This window comes from Cloeon dipterum, chromosome X (assembly GCF_949628265.1).
Source record: "Cloeon dipterum chromosome X, ieCloDipt1.1, whole genome shotgun sequence".
Classification (NCBI taxonomy): domain Eukaryota; kingdom Metazoa; phylum Arthropoda; class Insecta; order Ephemeroptera; family Baetidae; genus Cloeon; species Cloeon dipterum.
In genome coordinates, this window is record NC_088790.1 from 17,778,440 (window position 1) to 17,803,397 (window position 24,958).

At 38.0% G+C, this 24,958-nt stretch overlaps 5 protein-coding genes across 9 annotated transcripts in view; 2 read left to right on the plus strand and 3 right to left on the minus strand.

The window, feature by feature from the left end:
* Positions 1-24,958, plus strand: part of FoxP (forkhead box P) — a 215,063-nt gene that overhangs the window by 81,369 nt on the left and 108,736 nt on the right. The gene's annotated exons all lie outside the window — the stretch shown is intronic.
* LOC135946217 (uncharacterized) lies at positions 7,743-9,169 on the minus strand. 2 transcript variants are annotated; one of them, XM_065494343.1, is made up of 8 exons: positions 9,101-9,169; positions 8,638-8,662; positions 8,525-8,575; positions 8,375-8,476; positions 8,241-8,318; positions 8,142-8,177; positions 8,040-8,087; positions 7,743-7,988 (listed from the first exon to the last, which is right to left on the minus strand). In XM_065494343.1, the coding sequence occupies exons 1-8, from the start codon at positions 9,140-9,142 to the stop codon at positions 7,942-7,944; spliced, it is 429 nt and encodes a 142-aa protein (XP_065350415.1). In that variant the 5' UTR covers positions 9,143-9,169; the 3' UTR covers positions 7,743-7,941. The 2 variants fall into 2 exon arrangements, with proteins under 2 accessions (XP_065350415.1, XP_065350414.1); XM_065494342.1 differs by having other exon boundaries at positions 8,142-8,186.
* Positions 10,312-11,805, minus strand: LOC135946413 (uncharacterized). The gene is made up of 8 exons (XM_065494622.1): positions 11,700-11,805; positions 11,196-11,220; positions 11,095-11,145; positions 10,945-11,046; positions 10,811-10,888; positions 10,714-10,758; positions 10,612-10,659; positions 10,312-10,560 (listed from the first exon to the last, which is right to left on the minus strand). Exons 1-8 carry the CDS (start codon positions 11,745-11,747, stop codon positions 10,514-10,516), a joined length of 444 nt encoding a protein of 147 aa, XP_065350694.1. The 5' UTR covers positions 11,748-11,805; the 3' UTR covers positions 10,312-10,513.
* LOC135946630 (uncharacterized) lies at positions 12,296-13,489 on the minus strand. Its single transcript, XM_065494932.1, has 5 exons — positions 13,422-13,489; positions 12,848-12,869; positions 12,743-12,790; positions 12,547-12,690; positions 12,296-12,485 (listed from the first exon to the last, which is right to left on the minus strand). The coding sequence occupies exons 1-5, from the start codon at positions 13,467-13,469 to the stop codon at positions 12,445-12,447; spliced, it is 303 nt and encodes a 100-aa protein (XP_065351004.1). The 5' UTR covers positions 13,470-13,489; the 3' UTR covers positions 12,296-12,444.
* On the plus strand, positions 20,329-22,575 carry LOC135945356 (biotinidase-like). Its single transcript, XM_065492989.1, has 8 exons — positions 20,329-20,445; positions 20,499-20,630; positions 20,692-20,847; positions 20,902-21,065; positions 21,125-21,336; positions 21,635-22,023; positions 22,078-22,346; positions 22,410-22,575. Exons 1-8 carry the CDS (start codon positions 20,329-20,331, stop codon positions 22,573-22,575), a joined length of 1,605 nt encoding a protein of 534 aa, XP_065349061.1.

Here is a 24,958-nt window from a genome sequence, read left to right on the forward strand (position 1 = left end):
TCAGACCTCCACCGGCAGGAAGTGTAGTACATATTTCTCGAATTATGCACCGCCAACTCGTCCCAATTCTTTTGTTCATCACGCCACGAAACGGATTCAACGATATTGTCCTTTTTTGTTTGAATTTTTTTAAGAAACTGCTTAAAATGAGGGAAAGATGTAAATTTAGTGCAGGTGCTTCCTTCAAATATTTTTCCCGCATAAAAGGAACATACGACAAGTTGGATTTCATAATGAGGACATCAATTAATGATAATATTAAATAATCAATTAAAATAATTTAGCAACGTGAAATGATCGAAAGTAGATTGACCAAAAAACTATTAAGCTTGCAATTTTTCTTTTGCTTTTATTTGACTCTCCTCGTCCCGATTTATCCAATGGTGTACGGCTTGAGGAAAATTCTATCAAATGTAAAAATACGTAGGCAAATTCTCTAACATGATTTAAAATCTTAAATCTTCCAACTCTTAGATTCACAATTAAAAATCCTTTAAATAGTATCCCTTTGGCTCTTTTTGTCTATTTGCCCTTAAAATTTCCATAGGTTTGAAAAAAATCATATTTCTGCTGAGCTCTGCTCGCAGTACTTGCCGGGAAACACATTTTTTCAGATGCAGAATATTACAGATACTCGGCCGGTGATTTTTCCCTGGTGGCTCTCGGGATTCCGCTCGCTTTGGCGGAGATTTCGCTTGCGCCCATTGTTTTGTTCCACTTACTTGATTCCCGACAACAGCTGCCGCATTAAAAGCGGCGGTCCAGCCGGCTTATCTTCCATTTTTAATCCCGACACCTCGGCTTCCTTTTGCCGCGCGCTGTGAAACAGTTTTTTAATAGCGCTCTCCTCTTAACTACACACGTAATAAAGGGGGTGTTGAAAACAGGCAGCGCGTAAACGCGCTCTCTCGCGCTCGATGCTTTTGTATTTATTCTGCGGGTACGTAAACGCTTTTTCGCATTTGACGCCGGTCTGTAATTTAGCTGTAATTCACGGCGAAAAAGGAGAGAAAAGCCCGCGGCCTTAAACGACCCGGCGGTCCACTTTTTTCCAGCGAGGGTTGCGCTTTCCCCGATACACCCGCATAACATTAAAGCGCGCGCGGCCTGATTTGATCGTCAGCCCTCGCTTAAATAAAAACAAGCGAGATTTCGCTCGCTCGCCGCCTTTCTCGCCCGCTCTCTCGGGTGGGTGCGTGCGTGTGCTGCACTCAGAACACCGCCGAAGCTGCGGCAGCCACTTTACTCCCGATTTATTGATCTCGCGGCAGCACCTCGCCGCCTCATAGGAAGAGCTGAGGCCGGTGCACCATCAACGCCAGCACCGGAATCCCCCAAAGCGGGCCCACTGCATAACATATCACAAAGCAGGAGACAATTCCTTTTAGTCAACCTCTGTTTCGGACGAATTCCTTTCAGAAAATTCCGTCCACCCAAAAATATGGACGGGATGACATCAATTTTTCTATTAGATCTGTATCTAATCCAGAATCTCTGAAAGCAACAAGGCTCTGCCCTGGCAATCCATGGTGCTTTACAACATTTTTTGTAACATATTCAAAATCAGGATCTGGACTGGAGTCACATCCTTCTCAGACAAACTTGTGTTTTTTCTTTGCGTTCCGCGGCTAATCTAGAGCTTTCCAGCCGGCCAGGAAGCGCAAATAGCATAATCCGACCTTCCATCAACTTGATAGCCGCTGCAACAATGTCACGAGTACGCGAAAGCCGCAGCATTTTGCGAAATTACCCGCGAGTATTATTTGTGAGCAAGAAGGCGTGCAGCTCGTCGTCGTTTCTCGTCGGCATTTCATGTGGTTCTTGCGGTTCCAGACCGCACGGCGGATTTAATATTTATCAGGCCAAAAGGCCAGTCTCAATCTGCGTGCTGTACATTAATATTAATCACCGGCACTCGGCGCCGGGCACGGTTGGATCAACAAAAGGAGATTAATGCTGGCCGCCGGAGTCACCGTCATTATGCAATAATGAGCAAACCACCTCGCTCTGCTCCTCTCCCCAGATTTCGCTCTGTATTGTTTTATTTCAATTAGCGAGGCGCAAAATATGTATCTCGGTTGCAGGCTGAGATACGAGAGGAGCAGAGAAACGCTCCCAGCGGACCTTTGTGGCTTGCACGCGGGACCCACACGCACTTTGAGCCCTTCGTCGCTCGTCCGCGGTCACGCACACATAGAAATACACACGCATTGTCGTTTGCACCGCAGCTTATCTCTTCGTCTTTGCGAAATTGCGCAGAATCTAGATGATAACTGTCTGTAGACCGAATTGATTGAGGGGGCAATACCGAGTTTAACGTAATTATTAGTTTTAATGTATTGGTGTTCAATAAAGTTCATAAATATTATTTAGTTTTGAAAATGGGAAAATTTCCGAAAGCAGATATAGTAAAATAATTAAAACTGTCACATAATGATATTTTATTCAATGGCTTGAACAAGTTTTATTTATTAAAATCTGTAAATGACTCACAGTAACACAAGTATCATTTGGTTGAGTTTAAAAATTGCTATACAGGGAATTTAAATAAAAATAGGGACACCATGCACACTCCAGACGTTTATGTAACTATAGAATTTTATCACATTAAAAAGTTTTTTATTTAAATTTGGGGTTTTGTGAGACGCGTTTTCGTATAAAATGAGGCTCAAAAGGTGGCACAAAAACATTATTTTGCCGGAAAGCAGTCAATAGAGGGTGTAATGTATTCAGGCAGGGCTGAGAGTGACTGGTGGCGAGAGCGTGCGAGATAAGCTGCGTCGTTATTCAAATTGTTTTCGAGAAACAAACAGCCGACACAGGCGTTTCATTCCGAATCCACCATGCACGGTTGGATTTAAGTTCATTTCTCGCGTTTACCTACAGTCAGCGTGGGGCGCGCGCGTTTTATTAGTATTTTACTTTTTCGTGTGATAAGGCCAAGGTGTCTATTAAAGCTTGATGATTCTTTTGCATGTTTGTGCCGTGTGCTCGTTCCGAATGGCCAACGCGAGAGCAGGAAGGCGTCTTTAAATGAATAGCAGTCTGCCGACGTTAAATTAGGAAGTTTTCTTGTTAGTGGAGGAAGTCGTTTTTTAAATGCGCCGATCAATCACGCACCAAGTGTGCTCTGAATTCCAACCAGCCGGACTATGTTTTCTGACTTTTAAATGGTATTCCCGCTCTTATCTTGATATCCATAATACTGTATATTTTTAGAAACGACTACTCTACAGCTTTCTGATGCACTAAAATATCTCTAAGGTGCCAATCCTTAACCTAAACAACTACGGATTTCTAAAAACCTAGGAGGGATTATTTTCAATCTTTAGAAAACAATTTCAACCAAGGTTGGATGCGTTCAATGATATCAACGAGGATGAAGTCTTGTTATTCATTGTCCTCTCTAGAGTGAATATTTTAATCAGATATGAGTTAAAATTTGAATGAAAGTATTAAAGCCTTGCTGGACATTTTGAAGCATTGTTTATAAAATCCCACGAACATAACGACGTTAATTCTAACATTAATCAGTTTTCTTTCTCTCTTTGTTTCAGGTAAGAACCAGCTGCATCTTACTTCCGCGAATTCCTTACAGCGCTTATAGCAAAGGTAAGCCACGTTCCCCGTTCTGATTGTCTCGCTTGCCACCGAATCGCTTGACTGGCCGTGGTTGCTCTTGGCAGCGGTCCAGAATACGTATAGAAACGAGCGCAAAAAGTGCTCTCTCACTCAACCAAATTCGAGCCAGTACACACACTCACTCTCTCTCGCGCGCGCGCCTATTTAAATAATGCGATATGGGGGCTGGGCGCAACCCTTTTTCTTCTGCTCGCACGTTCACCGTTTTGTGCACCGAACGTAATCGGCGGAATTGTGCTCTCTGTATGTTTTGCAGAGCAAAATACAGCAGCAGTAACGGCGGCGGCAGGCGCATAGGGGTTTGCCAAAGCTTACATCCGCGGTATTTTCTCTGTGCGCGCGCCATCATCCCCTTTGCATGACAAATGACTGGCCGCTTTCCTCTATCTCGTAAATATAGATGGAGGAGCAGCCGGTCGATCGCGCTTTTGCACACACATACACACACGCACGCACACTCGCCCGTCGATGCGTAAATGAAAGCAAGAGAGAGCCGGTCAGTCGCCGGAAACCACCCCGAGTGGATCGAATCGGTCAGAGAAATTTCTGTATTTGCTGGCTGCTTCTGTTACATTGTATTATTATGCAAGAAATAAAAATAGGATTTGTCGCGGCACCCGACGTGGAAATTGAAAGGAGAAGGGAAATTATTACATAATTTGTTTACGCGGAAAGCTGGGAAGTGGGTAAAAATTTACAAACCAATTCAATAATTTATATATTAATTACCGAGACTTTTATCTTCATAAAGCCTGCTGTTTTATTTCAAATAAAAAATTAAAAATTTCCTGTGTGGTGTGTGGTCCCAATCCATTCCATGCTAAATGTTTTGTTTCAATGATCCGAAATATTTACAAGTGTGATTTGAAATTCAACTGTTTATTCAATCATCATTTATATGTTTTTATGATGCTTTACTCAAAATGCCAAGCATAAAAAGTCGGAAAAAATAATTGAGACCAACTGTAATATTTTTGTTCAAGTTACGATATTTATATTCAATTAGGCCCAGAAGATACTACTGAACTTTTGACAGACATTTTACCTTGGGGAATTGGAGCAACAACTAGATTCCTTTTTTGGAATATGTATTGAAAGAGTACCCTGAAAGTCCGTAAAAGCGCCAGCTGACAATTTATGGAGATTTGCTGTCTTTCAAAGAATTAAAAAAAACTCTTAGGGCTTAAAATAGTATTTTTGGTTGATAAGTGCTTTAAAAATTAGATTTAAATTAAATTTAAAAAATCTCCCTGTACATTTTATTCAAAACTCAAAAGTGCAAGTTAAATTGGATAAAATACTCGGAGCTTGTATTTAGGGGTTGAAAAAAGATAAATGATTATGTAACAGATTTGAATTAAGAGAAAGAAAATAAAAATCAATTTAACATCCAGGACCTCAACAAAAATTGATGAAACACTGTTATTCTTTTTACGTGATGCCGAAGTTGTGAATGAACGAGACACACACGTCTGGTCCATGAATGGACGTGCGCGTGTGTGTGCTTGTTTAGGGGTGGGCGCGCTTGTTTTTGCCGGGGGTGGTGCTCAATGGTGCTCATCCCTGGCGGTGCCGCGCGGCAGCTGGCATGCGGCGCGCGTGTTGTGTGCTGTGTTGTTGTTTCGACCTGCCCCAACGCGTGTTGCGCTCGGCCGCGCGGTGCTGTTTGTGCGCAGGCAGGGTGTGTGTTGCCGGTTGCCTGCCTGCCTGCCTGCCTCCCGCTCAATGGGGGCTGTTGTGAGAATGTGTGTGCGTATACAACCGGCACAACAGTAAACTCGACGCTTCCTTCCTTCCTCCCTCCCTGCCCGCCTGCTCTCGCAACAAGCTGCGTCTGCCAGACACGTCTGCCGCTCCCATGGGATCTCTTATCCGACTTACGAAATTATCTGGTGGAATGCCGAATTCTAATTAGATTAACCATGTAAAATTTGGAATTTTATAATGAGGAGAACTTTATACGACGAAAAGACCATGCACCTTAGTGTACACAAAAACTCAATATGTTTTTGCTAGGTGACACGCAATTTTGCGAATATTTCTGAAAGCATTGCTATGCCACACTAAACCGTCAATACGTTTGTTTTGACAAAACTAAAATATACAATTCACAAATTTTATTTTAGAGATTTGACTAAATATTTATTTTAGAGTTTCAGTTTATTAAAATCTGCATCCTTTAATCGAAAACGAACTGAAAATATTGCAGAAAGCCCAAAAATTTGTTTATTCTTCGACAAACACTATGTGGGGTGTGTTTTGTGCAGGGAAAAATTGATGAACCCTGCCAGAAACGCTTATTAAATACGAAATATTCAGTTGGAAAATTCATATGGCATCAAAGAGAAACTTTTCTCCACAAAATTAATTTATTTTAAATGCAATGGTGGTTGATTAAAGCATCTGTAAAGCGACCAGCCTAAAACTCTGATATAATTCGTATCGAATAATTTAACATTAGAATTTAAAAGTTAAATATGTTTAAACCATTTAAAATTTGAACTTAACTAACCAATCAATCAAGGTTTCCATTATTCTAGACATAACATGATATGAGTTTGTGGAAAAAAATTACAAAATAATGAAAAGGTCGTCTGCTTGAAAACATTAAAAATATTAAGACGTTTTAATCTAATAGATTCTATCAACTACAATGAAGGGATTATCATATTTACTTTCATTAATATTAATCAGTGAACAAGCAGCATTATTTCTAAACCATCTCCAATTTCATGCATACATATTTGACAATGTTAGTGAGAGCAATTTTTGTGTATTTTCTTGCTCTCTCCACAACCCACTCGTTTCGCTGATGCCGACATCTATTTTGGATGCATTAGTCTTGTAAACAAGCGCGTTTCGACCGCTTTTTTCGAGTATGTTTATCAAGAAACAAAATACCTGTTTACTTAAATGCGGTCCGCGCGTAATGGATTTCTGATGCTGCAGCTTCCTCGATTCTGACAGTGAGTTTGTTTAGCGATGGAAACTCTTTTTTCGTACAACACAAGCTTGTGAAAACCCATTAATTCTGCGCCTTGCTTTTCAAATCCTGTGTATTATGCCGTTCAAGAGCGGGGTTCAATATATGATTTGATGCTGGAGGTGAGACAGGATCTATATTTATTTTTAAATCCAAAGAATGAAATATGTCAGAAATAAATTTGGTAAAGACTGTTTGGACTTAAAAATGATGTTTCACTTTCTTTTAGAGGCTTTATTGATTTGAACAACACTGGATTTAATTTAATTTTAGGAAAGATTTGAATTAAATCCTCACCCTTCCCGCTTTCAGAGTAGAAGCCATTTATTTGTTGATGTTTTTTAACTCTGCTAGTACATATTGTGTATAACTTAATTTTTTGTTTCAATTAATGCCTTTTTTGCAGAAAAATTAAAATATAAATACACTCTTTCAAAGAGACTGATAAATGCAGCTAATGGCTATTTTCGAGGCTGCAGCTCTAAAATTCCTGTGCAAACTAAACGTGCTCTTTGCGCAAACAAACTTTTAATTATCAGCAGCGCGAATCGTCATTCCCCGGCTGCAAGATGGACGTGTTTTTAATTAATCCAGAAGCCTGTGTGGCTCTGTTTTGTCCCGAAATTAATTTCACGCGCAAAGAGATCGCGCGCTTGTTTTAGTTTGCTCTTGCGGCCCCGGCAGATTGACAATTTGACAGGACACGGCCCTCTCGTTCTTGTTGTTCAGCCGCCGCTGCTGCTGTGTATATTTTACAGGCAAGAAGGGGTTTTTGATAAACTGCCTGCCATTCAGTCATTTTCCCTGCGCGCGTCCGGGGAGTGCCTGTTTTGATTGTTTTTGGCCCGCCACGCGTTGACAGCCGACGAACCCTCAAATTGAGTTTGCGGATCAACCTGAGCGAGCCACCGAGATTTATTAGCCACATGCGACGAGTTGACGGCTGAGAATCGAATTTCAAATTTCCGAAATTAAAAAAGAAACTTTGCTCTTCTTTTCATTTATGGTCATAGTTCCTTTTTTATCTGATCTTTTCATCATTTAATAAGTTAATTTTAAATGAAAATTGTGTGCTTTCATTTTAGGTCACTAGGAAGAAAAGTATGATATTAAAATTCCAAATAATATATTTTTTCAAGCATGTTTAAGAATTTATATACTGATTAAGGTTTAAAGTATTCATTTGCCCCATATCCAAGTAGAGGAACAATCAAGATTGACATATTCATTTTTACATTTTACAATTTTTTATTCCAATTTTTTAGAAATCCTTGCAGCACTTCAAGAAAACTTAAATCAACTAGCTTCTTCAAAGCTTATTCCGGATTCTTTCCCGTGCCTTGTACTTCAACGCCTCCGCCTCCTGCAGCTCGTAGATTACAAAATATATTTTTTAATTTTTAAAATTCATTACTAGACTGTCTGCCAGTTCCACCTCCTTCAACGCCTCCACCGCCTTGAGCTTATATATTTGTTAAATTTCAAATTTGAATTAAAAAATGCAAAATAAGCTTACCTTCAAAGCTACCAGTGCCTCCAGTGCCAACTACACCTTTCAAAGCTACAATATATTTCTATGCTAGACAGTTTACAGCATAAAGTTAATATGCTATACCTGCTTTTTCTGTGCCAGGGATTCCTCCACTGCGTTTTAATAGTTGCTTTTTATCGGTTGGGTTTAATTTAGAACCACCTGAAAAGCAAAAACAACATGCTCCCTATACCTAAAACTCTAGATGATCAACAAACCTTTTTTGACCTTTGATTTCCTCTTTTTTGGATTCTCTTTAACAAATGGATTTTTGGTAGTGCAACCTTCATCCGTTGCGGGGTCACACTTTATTTCCCTTTCTAGAATGGGGGGCTAACTTAAAAAAGTTTAGGAAATATATTTTTTACTTTGACGCTCCTCGGATATTTCCACATTTAAATCATCATAACCATCGAGTTCTTCGAACATAGGGCATATGATTTGTAATTAAGAATACTATTGACTGACTATTTGTGCTCACCATTAATGGAGGCTGCTTGAGAAATCTGCAGAGTGAAGAAATCATTGAGTCTTATCAATTTTTGGATATTAAAAGTGCTACAAAAACACGTTTCCCAATTGTGCATATTACTTAAGTTTGATTTCGTGGTTGTTTTTTTAAAACCTAAAATCGTTCAAGGATCTATTCCAGCTAGGAAATGTTTTTTACAGAACTTGACATAATATTGCTCAAAAGCTGGTGTGAAAATTTCAGTAGTACGTGAACTCAGATTAAAAAAGATGTAAGTAAAATAAATATATATTTTCGGAGGGTAGTGAGTTGACCCTCGTTGTTCAAATAATCTTGGAAGTTAAATTTCGACTCAAATTTAATTTAAGCTCCCAAAATTTATCCTCAAGCGAAAACATTTTCCAGAAAACATGATATGAAAAAATTCAAGTCATTGCCAAATTTATTCAAATTCACAGATTCAAAGTCTCACCGCTAAAACCAGCAAACTGACGGACAACAACACCTGCAGCATGATAATGATGACGTCTGAATGCAGCTGGAAAGGATCACTTGCCTTTTATAGGCAGTACCTACGTGTATATTTTACAGGAAGTTGAGAGTCCTTGTTGCATTTTCCCAGCGCTTCCAAAACAAATAATATATTTTGCTGAAACCTGTCACCGCGCAAACTAATGAGCGTTTCGCAACTTTTAAGTGCACCAATGCCCGTCACGTAGTGGCTTAGAATGTAGTTTGATGAAATTCCCGCAACGACGGGTGTCAGGGTAACTTTTATGATTATAGCGTATTACCTTCACTAACCCTGTAGCCTGCACAACAACGGTCATGTCACCTCTCGCACTCCAGCCAGGAGACTTTTGCGAAAGAATAATCTTGAAGCCTCAGTTGACACACTTATATTCACTGTCGATTTTTTTTTTTTTATTAGAAATACAGATATTTGATGAATTTATTGTTGATTGTATCATTATCATGTGTCTTGATATTCCAATCCCGATTCCAGGTAGTTTTTTGATAGTGCATCCTTCATTATTTGCAGGGTCACTCTTAATTTACTTTTCTGGAAATAAGGGGTGCAGTGAAGAATTTGAGAAAAATTTAAAAATACTTTTACGCTTCTCAAAGACTTCACATTTGCAAAAAAATCTTTAAACTCATTAAATTTTTGCATTTAAATTAAATATATATGCATGTTCACCAACGGGAGCTGCTTCAAAAGCTCAAAGGGTGAACATATCTTCAATAAAACATGTGCATATTTTACAGGCAAGAAGGGGTTTTTGATAAACTGCCTGCCATTTAGTCATTTTCCCTGCGTGCGTCCTGGGAGTACCTGTTTTGATTGTTTTTGGCCAGCAACGCGTTGACAGCCGACGAGCCCTCAAATTGAGATTGCGGATCAACCTGAGATTTATTAGCAATATGCGATGAGTTAACGGCTGAGAATCGAATTTCAAATTTCCGAAATTAAAAAAATAAACTTTGCTCTTGTTTTCGTGTGTGGTCATAGTTCCTTTTTTTATCTCATCTGTTCATCATTTAATAAATTAATTTTAGCTGAAATTTGTGTGCTTTCATTTTAGTTTGAACACTTTTATGAACAAATTAAAAATTATATTAAACTGATTTATAATTTTTGAACATTGAAATTATCAGGTCAAGAGGAGAAAAAATATGAAATTAGAATTCCAAATAATTTTTTTATTTCAAGCATGTTTAAGAATTTCAATTCTGATTAAGATTTAAAGTATTCATTTGCCATATATTCAAGTAGTGAAACAATTAAGGTGGACACATTTGTTTTTCATCTACAATTTTTTTTAAATTCTGATTTTTTAGAAATCCTTGCAGACTTTCTGTAAACGACCAGCTGTTTCAAAGTTTATGCCAGTTTGCTTCCTGTACCTCCTACTTCAACGCCTCCGCCTCCTGCAGCTCGTGGATTACAATATCAATTTTTTAATATTTAAAATTCATTACTAGACTTTCTGCCAGTTCCACCTCCGTGAACACCTCCACCGTTTTGAGCTTATATATTTGTATAATTTCAAATTTGTATTAGAAAATGGAAAATAAGCTTACCTTCAAAGCTACCAGTGCCTCCAGTTCCAACTCCACCTTTCAAAGCTACAATACTTATACACTAGACAGTGTATAGCATAAAGTTAATATGCTATACCTGTTTTTCCTGTGCCAGAGATTCCTCCACCGCTTTTTAACTGTTGCTTTTTATCATTTGGGTTTAATTTAGAACCACCTGAAAAGCAAAAACAACTTTCTTCTTATTGCTTAAGCTCTAAATCATCAACAAACCTTTTTTAACCTTTGATTTCCTCTTTTTTGGATTCTCTTTAACAAATGGATTTTTGGTAGTGCAACCTTCATCCGTTGCGGGGTCACATTTTATTTCCCTTTCTAGAATGGGGGGCTAACTTAAAAAAGTTTAGGAAATATATTTTTTACTTTGACGCTCCTCGGATATTTCCACATTTGCATCATCATAATCATCGAGTTCTTTTAATATAAGGAATTGAAATTTAATACTATTGATTATTTCTGCTTACCATTAATGGGGGCTACTTCAGAAATCTGCAGGGTGAAGAAATCATTGAGCCGTATAATTTTTTTTTAATATTAAAAGTGCTACAAATATACGTATATATATTGTATATTACTTAATTTTTATTTCGTGATTAGTTTTTTAACCTAAAATCGTTCAAAGTTTTATTTCAACTAGAAAATCTTTGTTAGAGAGTTTGACATAATATAGCTCAAAAGCTAGTGTGAAAATTTCAGGAGTGAGCTAGCATTAAATAAAAAGATAATGACATAATGAGTAAAATAAATATATGTTTTCGGTAGGTAATGAGTTGACCCTCGTTATTCGAATAATCTTGGATGTTAAATTTCGACCCAAATATAATTAGAGCTCCTAAAATTTACCCTCAAGCTCATTAACTCATTAACTGACCTTCTTTTTTGACCTTAAAATATTTTCCAGAAAACAAGATATGAAAAAATTCAAATCCTTGCCAAAATTATTCAAATTCACAGAGTCAAAGTCTCACCGCTAAAACCAGCAAACTGACGGACAACAACACCTGCAGCATGATCATGATGACGTCTGAATGCAGCTGGGAAAGATCACTTGTCTTTTATAGGCAGTATCTACGTGTATATTTTACAGGAAGTTGAGAGTCCTTTTTGCAGTTTCCCATCGCTTCTGAAACAAATCATAAATTTTGTTGAAACCTGTCACCACGCAAACTAATGAGCGTTTCGCAACTTTTAAGTGCACCTATGCCCGTCACGTGGTGGCTTAGAATATAGTTTGATAAAATCCCCGCAGCGACGGATGTCAGGGTAACTTTTATGATTATGGCGTATTACCTTCACTAACCCTGTAGCCATGCACAACAACGGTCATGTCACCTCTTGCTCTCGAGACAGGAGATTTTTGCGTGAAAATTTTACTGTTTCACTAGGCTTTGAATCAAATCATTAATTTCATATGGCACATTGAAACCGGAATAAGCAGTCTTAATTTGCGTTTCAAAACTTGAATCAAATTATAATTCTATAGGGTTTAAAAAGAAAATATTCCAATTTTAATGTATACAATTTGGAATTATTTCGATTAAAATTCAAAACACTCACAGAAACATAGATTAAAAGCAGTTTTATTCATTTCACAGTTATAAAAATTTAATACTAAGTACATAATATAATTTGTGTTAAATGTCCCAGTTTAAAAGTAATCTATGCGTCTACATCATCTGCAACTGGCTATTTCCTGCATCCACTGCATCCACATTATTTCTGCTTATTATCACCTGTCCTTTGTTTGCGGCCACCTGGAAAGTAAAATACCAAAAAAGTCATGACTAACTAAAATTCTTCAACTCGTTAGCGGACCTTCTTGTTTGACCTTAGAATTCTTCTTCATTGGTCTTCCTTGGCCATCAGGCGCTGGAACTCGTTTTTTGGGGTCTTCCTTACCAGCTGGTTTTTCAGAAGTGCATCCTTCATCCGTTGAAGGTTTGCATGTAACTTCCCTTTCTGGAAGTGTGAGGAGCTTAGAAGTATTTGAGATTAATAATATTTAATTTACTTTGACGGTCCTCAAATACTTCTACATTTCCATCAGAATCATTCCGTTCTTATAATCATAGTAGTTTTAATTAAGTTTGGCTCTTTTGAATTTCTGTTTACTCACCTATGGGAGCTGCGCCAGAGGTCTGCACAGAGTGAAAAAAACCAGTTCAAGTCAGTTAGTCTTTGGACATCAAAAGTGTTATCATGGCAAAATTAGGCAATACAAATTTAATTTATATAAAATGCAATTTTGACTGCTGAACACTTTTTAATTTTGCAACCTTTATTTCATGAAACGTTCAGAAGTCTCCTATAAAATTTATAATATTTGTTTAGAATAGTGGAGATGAAATTTACAGAAGCCATAAATTAAAACAATTGGTTAAATAGCATCATATCGGACATGTGCCTCGACTCCAAAAATGTCGCTTTTCTGGGGAAACAATTGCTATATGTACTGTCAGTAAAATTTAGAACTGAAGTTTGGAAACGTTTCATCATGAGAAATTTAACCTATTAGCTATAGCATTTAACCATACACGCTTGATAGTGTTGCGAACCAAAAACGTGAAACCCTCTCCGCCAATGTTCCAGGGTCTTAGAATAAACTGAAGACGTAATTTTGAATGGTACTTTAAAGTGCGAGGAAATGGCTTCAGGAGCTTTGAAGTTTTAGCGAAATTTGGAGACCTCACCGCTAAAATCAGTAAGCTGACAGTCAACAGCACCTGCATCCCTGTCATGTTGGTGTTTGAATGTCGTTGGAAGGAATCCCTGGTCTTTAATAGGCAAAACTACGTGCTGTTCCAGGAAGGTGAATGAACCTGTGTTCCTGTTTCCCAACGCTTTTCTGCAATCATATATTTTTGCAGACACCTGTCACCGGAAAACTAGACTAGATGTGCGCATCACTATTTCACAATCTATTGCGTACAAAAATTAAATGCGCAATGTCCTTTATTAACCTTTAAATGAAAAGAGACATCATTCGAATTGTCTTATTAAACTTCATCTAAAAGTCATTTCGTTATGAAATTTGAAATAAATTTTTAATTGATGTAAATTCAACACAGCAGATTTTATCCACGTATAGTGAGTATGATTAAGTAATGATAAATCATTTCAGTTTTGTGCACTAGGTTCTTTAGAAAAAAATCTGCCCTGGACCGGCAGTTAAATGTCACAAAAATGACACGTGGCCACCCTCGGCTTGCGTCTGACAGACAGCTGGATTCAATGAACCGACACAATTTTGACAACTTAAAATAAATATTAAAAATGTGCCTTAATTGATATTTTTAATCTGCACGACGAGGGCTGGACGGGAATTGAAGCGCGTAGGGGCTGTTTTCCAGGGGGCGGCTGAATTGAATGTGACGATGGACCGCGAATGGAACTTAATCATAACTCTTGTGCTGGCGGAATTTTTTTCCACCCACGCCGTCCTCATCTGTATTCTGGGCGTCGGTATGTCATGTTGTCAATAAAGAATGTGCGCCGCCATTGCAGCGGCGGAGAGCGATATTATTATTTCCATACATACACTGCGGCTGTGTGCAACTCTCGGCGTGTGTGTGTGTACACGAGAGCCAGCCCGAGTGATGAGACGGATTTTAATTGGGAAAACTCATTTGGACCTTTTTGTGCGCCACACAGCTCGACACAAAGAGATTAATATTTTTGCACGCCGCGTGTCCTTTTGCCTCTGTGAGCTTCATCATATTCCGGTTAGTCGCGACCGATGATGTGTACACCGGCTGCGATTTAGTATAAAAAAGGTATTAGCAACGGTGCGTGGGAACAGCAACACTCAATCGCGAAATATCTGGCGTGATATGACGCATTGAACATGTAAACTAAAGAATATTAAAACAATTTCTTCTCGGTTTAATTTTAAACAGTAGTAAGTAATCGCACTTTAATTATCCTTTGTATTCTGTGCATCAATGAAAAACTGCTTAAATGTTTTATTAGATTTTAATTTTATAGCACATTTATATCATTGATCGTTTGTGAACAAATTTTTTACTCAAAATACTGCCAAAAAATCCTTATAGAAATTAATGATTGCAAAATGAGTAATCCAATCTAAAAGAATCCCCATGTAAGCCTCGAATAATACTCCCCATCTGTTGGAAAAATAATCATTATTGCTGCTGCATTCAAGCGCAATATACAGTGGGAAGGCGCACGCAGAAAAATAATAAGTGCCTGTGCCGGCCAAGCAGCGGAAAATCTCTTTTACGAATATATTAGTTTCCCGATATAAAAATCCGCAGTTGCGATTACTTAGGCGGTGGTAGGAGGAAAATATATATTTTTTTCGAAGGGCCTGGGTAAATACGCACGAGGCGTGTAATACTCTGGAGATTATTATTTGGCGGTTTCCGCTCCCCCGCCGCACTAATCCCGCACATTAATGGCCTGCGATGCTTCTTTAAGCTGACCACTTAAAATTATTGCCGCCCACTGTAATGCAACAAAAATAGAGCCACGAGCCAGTTGCGTTTCCAAATGCATAAAATGGAAAAAATCTTTTAGATTTATTTTCATACAGGTCTTAATTTTTTTATCAGTGACAATTCGAAACCTGTTGGAAAATATTGAAGTCATTGTTTCTCGTGCAATTAATATTTCCAATTTTGTGCAGTTTTTTTCTAAATAACAAATAATTTAAAAATTTATGTAGCTTGGATTTTGTGAATAATTTCAAGACTTCATTTTCATGCGAGCAATAAGTACATCCATCAAACATAGTTCCACATTCTCTTTCATCGATGCGAAATAAATTCATAATTAAATTTTCCTGATTTCTTTCAGTTATCTTTTATCTTGAATCTCTTGATGCGGCGTGAAAGTGCAAAAATCTGGTTCGTTGAGGTGGTTGGTGCGCTGCTGCTCCGGGTCGGAAGCTGCTCGATGATCGTCTCTCGTGTGACTTGATAGCCATTTAGGGAGAGACGACGGCGCGAGTCTTATTAACACTCGAATGGACCTGAATGTGTCTTTAAAAAGGTATAATGGCAGCAGGCGGCGGGGTGGCGCAGAGAGAAAGAAAGACGAGGGCATCTGCTCTGCGGCGAGATGGAAATGGCTTAATAGCTCATTATGCGAAAAATTTGGGGAAGCCAAACGCGCCACCGCCGCCGCCACCGCTGTCTCGAGATCATTGATCAGGAAGCTGGAAAAGTGTCAGAGGCTAATCGATATCAAAGATAAACGGAGGAAACAGTTCGGAAGAGATAAAAACCTCACTTTTGAGATAATGTCTTCCGCTTATTTTTCTCTCTAATTTGTCTTTCAAACGGTTAATTTTTTTCATTTTTAGAGAGCACAACAAACAGACTTTTTACATATAAAAACATGATGCGAGCTGCACAGAGCGAGCGTCGCTCCTCTGCTTGACAACAACGCAAAAATGTCCCACGAGAGAATTGTTTTCAGAACAATGCAAATATTGTTCTTCAACAGAGCGGCGCAGTCATTGCGTCGGTGCTCTTGGAGAGTTCACAAAAACTTCTTGCTTCATTTCTTTTGACATTTTTTCAGCAAAATAAAAAGTATAAAAAGTGTCTAAAATAATAATGTTTTCATTTATAGGTCAATTTAAATTAATTCAAGGAAAAACTAGCAAATATAAAGTTTCAAAAATTTTAAAAACTAATTTATTTAAGGACAATGACGACGTTAGTATCCAAGCTATACACGTATACTGTTGTTAACGTTGAATAAGACGAGTAAAAAGAAATTCTATGCTACGCAATTATATAAAAATATAAACGTATACTTTTGCTTCAAATCCAGTCTCCGTAAAATCCATAAAAAGCTTTGCAAAACATTTCGACCTTTTTTGTTGTTCAATTACAATTCTTACAAAATATTCATTAATAATGGCAACCAGCCCGTTATCGCAAAATGATTTTGTTTAAAAATTTCAGCAATATAAACTTGCAAAATCTGAAAATCAATTTGATACAAAATTAGAATAAATTTAAAAATGACGATCAGATCAATAGAATGATTGCAAAGTTTGCTAATTTCCCAATTTGAACTCGTTATAACTTGGAACTTGGTCAGTGAGCAAGAATCAACAAATAACCGTGACTCATAATGCACAAAGATGACGCTTTTATTCATTGCCGTTTCTGTGCTCTCGCCGGCGGCTATTTTATTTGCATGTCCATCTGGCAGCAGAAAAAGACGAGTTGTCGTCGTCTCGTGTACAAAAAGAGCGAGTTACCCCAGCGAGCCATCGGAGCCACCCCCGCCGCGCCTCTCGCACATCTCTGTTCCTTTCTCTCCGCGCCTGATATCTGTACATTACACCGAGGCGGGTGGGCGGACGCGTCTTCTTTTCATTACGTCTGATGGCCGCTGGCTGTTTTTCTTGTTTTAAAACAAACTGCTGGGAAAATAGCTGGAGAGCTGTCTGCTGCCGCTGCGAGGAGCAGAGAAAAATGCAAAGTCGTCGGCTGGATGCCACACTGTCCCTTTTCTTTTCTCTATTCTTCTTATTGTTTTAATATCGCGGCTGCGGATATGGCGCTTTTGCTTAGCTTTGAAATGTTGTTCGCAACGGCTGCGTCACAAATTTCAATCCTTATCGCGTTGAAGATTTTGAGCGTAAATAATGTTGTATCACCATTTCTTGCATAATGGGAAAATGGATAGTAAATTAATAAGAAAAATTTTTTTCTCTAATTATGAATCTGTCAGTTTTAAGCAGTCGAGCCAAAATATTTGAAACGACGCATTATCTCTTGGTGTAGCAACACCCGGTGACGAATTCTCAGCAATGCAAGCGAAGATTAAGTTACGAAAAATAATAGAATTTAAAGCAGTATAGTATAGTTGCTCTTAAAAAGTGATACATCGATCGATGCAGTTGTGTTGAATTTGAGTATTGCAGCACTGTGCTTGACTCATGATTGTAAACAACATTATAAATTTTTAAGTAAATTATTTAATTATTTGTCTAGATATGGCAAATTATTGGGCAGAGTTGCCCTGCAGAGCCATAATGACGATTAATTGGAAAACAAATTAAAAGGCTTCCAGTAAGGTTTCAAAAGTAAAAAACCGCAGGAAACAAATTGTTTGTATTCAATTTTCAGGGCAGTATTGAGTTATGAATAAGACAAGATGTGAAAGGGCAAACAAGCCAAAATCTTTCACATGCCGATGGATTAGTCACGTGATGGTAATGTTTGCGTAGGGCAGGTTCGGACTGATAGCATGAAATTGGGTTGCACGAGAAATTGATTGCTTTTATCTGACTCGGGTATTTGTATTTCGGACTCATTACACGACTTTTATCTTAATGAAATGCGCGTGATTATTTTTCTCATTTCCCTATACACAGAGCCATGCAGCAAATTATACAGTTTTGACAAACAGATCATGAAAACGACATTTTCACTACTTTTCGGTCTCGTAAAGTAAACTAGCCGCGGACAAGATACAATCTAGCAGGTGCACACTCATTACAATAAGTATTAAAACGCGAGCACGATCTCTCACGAAAATTGGACTCTGCTAATAATACGCGGCGGCGGCGGCAGCGGCGGCGGTTCACCCTTTCCCTCCCTCCCTGTCTCTCTCCCTTTTGCTGATAAGATATTGCTCGCGGTTGTGTATGCATGAGCAGAGCATACATACCAAATTAGAGCGCACCGAGTTTGCTTGCGTGCCAAACTATTGTTTTTCTTTTAATGGGCAATATAAATATGAAATATGCATCGCGCTGAAATATGCATGAGAGTATCTGCTCTGTTTGGCCATCACTGTGTCATAACTTGACCACCGCAGACCTCATAAATTGGCTCCTACGACAAAACAGGGGCACGCCTGCCGCGCATTCTTTCTCTTTTTTATACTTCTTTCACTCTAGGATCATTTTCAAGAAGTAATTTAGCCGAAATTGTCAACCACATGCATACTGATAGAAATTTCAGTTTACTCAATGATATACCGAAAGGAAAAATCCACTGCTGACTTATTTTATTTCATTCTTGCAAGATGCGTACAAGTTTTATTTACGATTTTTTAAAATGTGTACACAATATACGGATGTACAGTAGATTTTTATCTTTTGATTGCGCGAAAATGTTTAAAAAAATAAAATTATTTTTGTATCGTTTTTAAGAGGGCTAAAATTGTATTCTGACTTTTTTCTCAGAGTATTTTTAATTGCGCCGTTTATTACCATTTTTGGAATTTCTACATTACCTCTTGTTCTACTCACGCCCCTATTCCCGTCATGCCTCTCTGCGTGTTTGTGCAATTGTCACGCCGTTTGCAATAATTTGTCTATACCTCTCTAAGACAGAAGCCAAACACCGATCACGAAACGACAATCATAATGCTATAGCGTAGCAAACATTGGCTGATCTACGGGTGTGTGTCAATATTTCATTGTTGCGTATACGGTTTAATTATTATTTGCCAGCGCGACGTTTCAAAACATTCGTTGTGGAGGCGGTCGAGCAATTATTCATGACACGATCATGTCGGACAGTATGATGGCCCTCCACCGCATGTAATTGCCATCAACATGCCATGATGGCGGTGCATTCATTGAATAAACACTACTCGACCAACGAGCTGTACTTTTATTCCATGCGGTTTTATAATATTGATCCAAATCTACAGTGTATCAGTGGTGTTTAGTTTAATAGGATTTTATATAAATTGCTAAATTAATCGATTTTAAAATGAAAACCTTTTCTTGCAGCTTTTTGTGTTTATTTGGGCATGTGGGCAACGTTACATGCATCAATGATACACAGGTTGCATTAAACTATTTTATTCAGACAACATGATTTCATCCCTACTTTAGTGCATTTTTGTAAATATATCCTTAGTTATTAATAAAAATATTGACTACAAGTACCACAGCACCCTGTTTTTCTATGGAAATCAAATTCAGCTTCCACGGTTTAAAGCAAGATCTTTATTTTCCCATATTTATACAGAAATTTCCTGCTCAACTATATTAAGCTTCTTCATGTATGCAGTACTATGTATTTCATGAGCTTCCTGCCACTGGCTGAAGTTAACAAATATACAAGGGCTTGTGTGAATTTAAGAAATTTTCAGTTGAGCACCTATAGCTGTAAAAACAGATATTTTACCTTGCTTAAACTCCTTAAACACAAAAATTGACAAAAGTTAATCGATTTTTCAACGTTATTGGTTTATAAAAAATATATTCAATATTTTATAATGTTGAATGAAATATATTTTTTCAAAGCTAAGATAAATTTTAAGTCGGGATACTCAATTGATAAAATTAGCCCTGGATTTCACTTCGAACCTATAACCTTTTAATATTTCATGCCATCTCATTCTGATTAGCGAAACTCGTGACAACAATTGACGCACCAAACATAAATTTTCTGCCATCTCACAGATGATTCATCTTGATGTTTGATTGAGGAATGAGATTATAGTATCGTCATTGTAGAGAAAAGTTATTCAACGGTACTTGACTAGCGCAGAATGAAGATTACGATAACAGCGTCAGAGGGTTGATAAAGATTTCGTATAATAAGCAGTGTTTCTAGCTTTTGGTTATCAAAAACAGGGCAGTTTTCCAACACAATGATATCCTCAACCGCAACTTCCCGCGCATGCTTATGTTTTCTTGTTGGCTTTGGTCTCAGTTCTGCAGTTGTCTTTGAGAGCCGTAATATTTCTCCGAAGCAGTCGTCAAAACTGGTTTGTACCCTTCCATTTTCTAATATATTAAATTTCATTAAGAGATTTTGCAGAAAAGCGAATATGATATACATTTTTACTTATACACTGCTAAAGGATGGGACTATGAAACCATAGATGAATCAATCTTAGAGATTAATCTCGATTACTTGGAAGAAAATGGGTACAAGCCTGACAACTCATCGGTAACTTCCAAATCCATTCATTATTGCGAATTTCATATTTGATTCGCTATTTACTTACTAGGCTAGGGACACCATATTTTTATATCCCGACTTTGCTTTTACCACGACTGAGGTCATCAACAATAGGAGTTTGGCTGCGTTGCTGTCGCAAAGAGTTCCCGCCGTTGGCAATGAAACTGTTCCTTGCATCATTGCCAGTTCTGACCCAAAGGATTTGGTAAGTTTAAATAATATCGGCTGACGCTTTTTAACCAGTATTTCATACCACCAGGTTGTAAAAAGGCTTTCCTGTTTAGCAAGGAGCAAGTACATTTACCTTGTGGCGGGTTTATTAGAGGGTGTGCCATGTTCCGAAGGCGAACCATGCAGAGATGATGGACTCAAGATTTACAGCACAGCCGTCGTGTTCGACAAACAGGGCTTTTTAATCGCAAAGTACGAACGCAAAGTCCAAATATTCTGTTATTTTCTATGAATTCCGCAAATGGTTTCAGGTATCGAAAGTACAACTTGATTTATGAGGAAGCTTTCGATAAACCGTCAACTCTGGAGCCTGCCACGTTTAAAACTGAAAGCGGCATAACACAGGGGATTTTCATGAGCAATGATTTGCTTTTTGCAGAACCAACCAGAATTTATCTTGCGAATGGTGTGCGCCGTTTTGTTAACCTTGGAGCAATGGTTAATACCATGCCGTTTGGATTTTGTAAGTTATTTGTAACCAAATTATATTATATTAATTTTCCCGGTACCATTCATAGTCCTAAATATTTATTCAAATATATAATTTAATGATGACATTATGCAGAAAGGAAAATCACTTTTGATTTAATTTATTTTAACAATATTACACAAATGTGCAATATAATTTCATACAAAAAGCAGCTATTTTAAATTAATTTAATTTTTACTTTTCAATAACTAGCGCGATTTTTCAAAAAGTAGTGAATCAAACTGAAATTCTGTTGAAATTTGGAAAGTAAAATTTAATTAATATTTTACAGGCCTAACAGTACAATGGGGTTGGCATTTCGCAAATTTGGACAAAGAAATCACGTTAGTTTCCGCCAACTACTTTAACTCGATGATTGGCTATACAGGAAAAGGTATTATAAGTTCGTCAGGGGGTTATAGTATGAGCTACAGCTATGGCGCTGGTCATCTCGACATCTCGCGAGCCTTTGTGGGTCAATATGGAAAAGCCGTCCAAGAGGAGTCCAAAGCTGAACCTCCAATCATTTCTGAAGAAACCGACTTTACGAATTACACCTCTGTGCCAGTTCCACACAGTAGTGTGGTCGTCAATGAGGTTTCGGTGTGTCACGGCGAGAACGGATTTTGCTGCACCCTCACTTACAGAATGATTAGAAGCGCGGACGAAATGTTTTACCAGGTAACTTCTTCACTATCAGCTATTTTTTTCGGAGTTTGACACAATAATTTTTAGTTAGTTGCCTTTGATGGAAACAGAACAGCTCGAGATGGCTCACTTCTGTTCCCAGAACAAATCTGCGGTCTGGTGGCATGCTCCTCCACGGACAAAATGTCTTGCAGTGCCTCTTTGGACGCGACGAATTACACCGAAGAGGTCAGCTTTTCAGTGCTCGCACTTAAAGGCAGTTTCTCATCAGACAAAGTCATGCCTATCACATTGGAGGGCAGTAGTTATTTTCCAATGACCTATATAAACATGACTGTGCTTCCAAAAGGAAACAGGTTTGGAGAAAAATTTAATTTTGTCTTCACTATGCATGAGTAAAAAATATTATTTTAATGCAGGTACGAAGTGAATATGGTCTCAGACGGAGGAATGCAACAAATGAAAACGTTTGCGATATCATCAACTGACTTCACTGCGAAAAGTGGTGCAAATCTTTCTTCTACATCCGTGATTTTTGCTGTGATACCGCTTTCACTTTACGTTTTATCTTCATTGCTCTTATAAAAGCAAACTTATTGTAACAGTATGCATGTATTCTTTGGTTGACCTTTTTTTCTTGAGATATACTTGAAGAAATCATTTAAGAGTTCTATTGGAAAAATTAAAAATAAATCATGAATAAACATTGGAAAAATTAATAGTTATCAATATAACCCAATGCGTATACCCTACTTTTTCAAATGGCACTATCGTTGAAGCTTCTTGATGTCACAGCTAGAGTTAAAATGTCAATACCGAATCTTAAAACTGTTGCCTACACGTACTCACGGTTGATTCACATTATGTTATGTATATGCGCTTAACCATTGTTTTGGCAGATAGATATTATTCCTGCCATGTCATTGATAAAAAATATTATTGGTGCACCTGGCGTAAATTAAGAAGTGCCTTCAAGCCGATATCGCGACAGCAGGTTGATAAAGCATTTATTTTGTATGAAACGGTGAGACACAAGACTTAGCTAACAAGAACGGTATGGTCAGTTTTTACAACACAATATGGCACCCATAATAGCATCCCTCTACGTATGCCTATATATTTTGGACAAGCTTGTCAGGATCGTTAAAGCTGGTATATACTAACAAGCAAGTTCTAGAGCTTTAGTTGCTTTAATATGGAAATTCTCGCAGCTTAATGGATATATTAAACATCTGTACGCACATAGCAAAAGGGCAGGATCATGAAACAATAAGTGACACGATCATAGATTTATATATCGATTTCTTGGAATGCTATGGTGTACCAGAAACTCATCAGTTATGTAATTACACACTTTCGTTTTTTAAAAAAAAATATACATACGGTGGCACTAGGGACACACTCCATATGTGTCATGATTTTTCTTTCCCCACGACGTAAGTAACGAACAACATGAGCTTGACTCTTGACTGCATTGCTGTCTCAAATAGTTCCCCGCAGTGAGGAATGAAACGGTGCCTTGCATTAATGCTAGTACTGATCTGGTATGCTCAAGTCACTTCTTACGAATTTTTTCTATTCAACTGCAGGTGGATGAAAGGCTTTCTTGTTTCGGAAAGAGCTCATAAGTTTACCTGGTGGCCGGTTTATTAGAAGCTGAGCCATGGTCTGAAGGCGAACCCTCCAGAAATGATGTTCTCGATGTTTACTGCACAGCCGTCATGCTGGACAAACAAGGCCTTTTAAATGCGACGTAAAGAGCATACTGATTTTTTATTTCTCATATTTTTTTCGAATTAAGATATCGTAAGTACAACTACAGCCTTTGATGAACCGTATCACACGTAGAATTTCATTTCGATTAATACTTTATCCTTTCTTCCCTAAAGTAACGATTTCTCATCGAAATTATCAAATAAATTAAATATTTTAACAATTCAGTGAGAAACGCGTTTCATTATTACGTTTTTGCATGTTAAAAATGAGGTATGCATTTCAAATAATTCACTAACATTTTTAGCACGAAACGTAAATCTAAATTAAAATTTATTCCTAAATATACATTCATAAAGATCTATAGACCGTGAAATTGACGCCATCTGCTGACTTCAATCCCTTCTCTCGTTTACCTGAAGGAAAGCTAAACAAAGAAAAAATAGTCGGCAACTCGTCCAAGGTTGGCTGTGCATAAATTCATCACGACGAGAGATATTAAATTTTATAAGAAAATAGAGGCGAATATACGTGTGAAACGCTTTTTCGTTGTAATGTGTCATTTAAGATATTATTGACAGCACGGTCGAGCGACGTACACAACCAGTTTGAGGCCGGTTTTTCAAGCCGCCGCCGCACAAGATGTGACTGTGTGTTTCGCGTACGATTTTTTCCCGTTCACTTGACGAGGCTGATACTTTGTTGCGTGATTGCAGTGTATACACACATACAATGTAGCAAAATATGAAATGGGTAACATGATGCCTCCATATTGGGTTTCACAACCACTGACTGACGGCATCAAAACCAGTCAACTAACGCCAGCAAAACAACCAAAACAAGTAAGGAAATCTGCTCGGTACACGAGAGGCAGGCATGGGTCGCATGCATCTCATTTAACGCTCTTGTGTGTGTGCTTCTTGCCTGATGAGACAAACTCGGCAGATTTATTTTTTCCATCCTCCGCTGATTGGCTCACCTCATGCAGAAGTGAACGCGAAAAATAACGAGTAGACTCTTATTCACACTGAAGTTTTCCCGGCCAATGTCGGCTCAGATAGCGTTTCGCTGCGATTGTGCGCACACAATTCAATGAGCGCCAGCAACATTGCTGACTGCAGTTGCTTACCACCTTACAAGATGCTGTTAAATAAATCATCTTCGGATCAATAAAGGCGTGGCAGAGATAAAAAAGAAAAATGAGAACACACTTACGTGGTTAAATCAAAGCTATTTTTGATAAATTAAAAAATAA

Excerpts from the sequence above, each read along its gene's own strand:
- LOC135946217 (XM_065494342.1), bottom strand. The coding sequence starts at position 9,142 with ATGCTGCAGGTGTTGTTGTCCGTCAGTTTGCTGGTTTTAGCG. Across the intron at positions 8,576-8,637 it reads TCAAGCAGCCTCCATTAATG|AACTCGATGGTTATGATGAT; the intron begins GTGAGCACAAAT and ends CTATGTTCGAAG. Across the intron at positions 7,989-8,039 it reads TGGAACTGGCAGACAGTCTA|GAGGCGGAGGCGTTGAAGTA; the intron begins GTAATGAATTTT and ends TACGAGCTGCAG.
- LOC135946413 (XM_065494622.1), bottom strand. The coding sequence starts at position 11,747 with ATGATCATGCTGCAGGTGTTGTTGTCCGTCAGTTTGCTGGTTTTAGCG. Across the intron at positions 10,660-10,713 it reads AGGCACTGGTAGCTTTGAAG|CTCAAAACGGTGGAGGTGTT; the intron begins GTAAGCTTATTT and ends CAAATATATAAG. Across the intron at positions 10,561-10,611 it reads TGGAACTGGCAGAAAGTCTA|GAGGCGGAGGCGTTGAAGTA; the intron begins GTAATGAATTTT and ends CACGAGCTGCAG.
- LOC135946630 (XM_065494932.1), bottom strand. The coding sequence starts at position 13,469 with ATGACAGGGATGCAGGTGCTGTTGACTGTCAGCTTACTGATTTTAGCG. Across the intron at positions 12,791-12,847 it reads CTCTGGCGCAGCTCCCATAG|AACGGAATGATTCTGATGGA; the intron begins GTGAGTAAACAG and ends TATGATTATAAG. Across the intron at positions 12,691-12,742 it reads AGTATTTGAGGACCGTCAAA|AAAGGGAAGTTACATGCAAA; the intron begins GTAAATTAAATA and ends TCACACTTCCAG.
- LOC135945356 (XM_065492989.1), top strand. The coding sequence starts at position 20,329 with ATGATATCCTCAACCGCAACTTCCCGCGCATGCTTATGTTTTCTTGTT. Across the intron at positions 20,848-20,901 it reads GTTCTGACCCAAAGGATTTG|GTTGTAAAAAGGCTTTCCTG; the intron begins GTAAGTTTAAAT and ends TCATACCACCAG. Across the intron at positions 22,024-22,077 it reads CGGACGAAATGTTTTACCAG|TTAGTTGCCTTTGATGGAAA; the intron begins GTAACTTCTTCA and ends AATAATTTTTAG.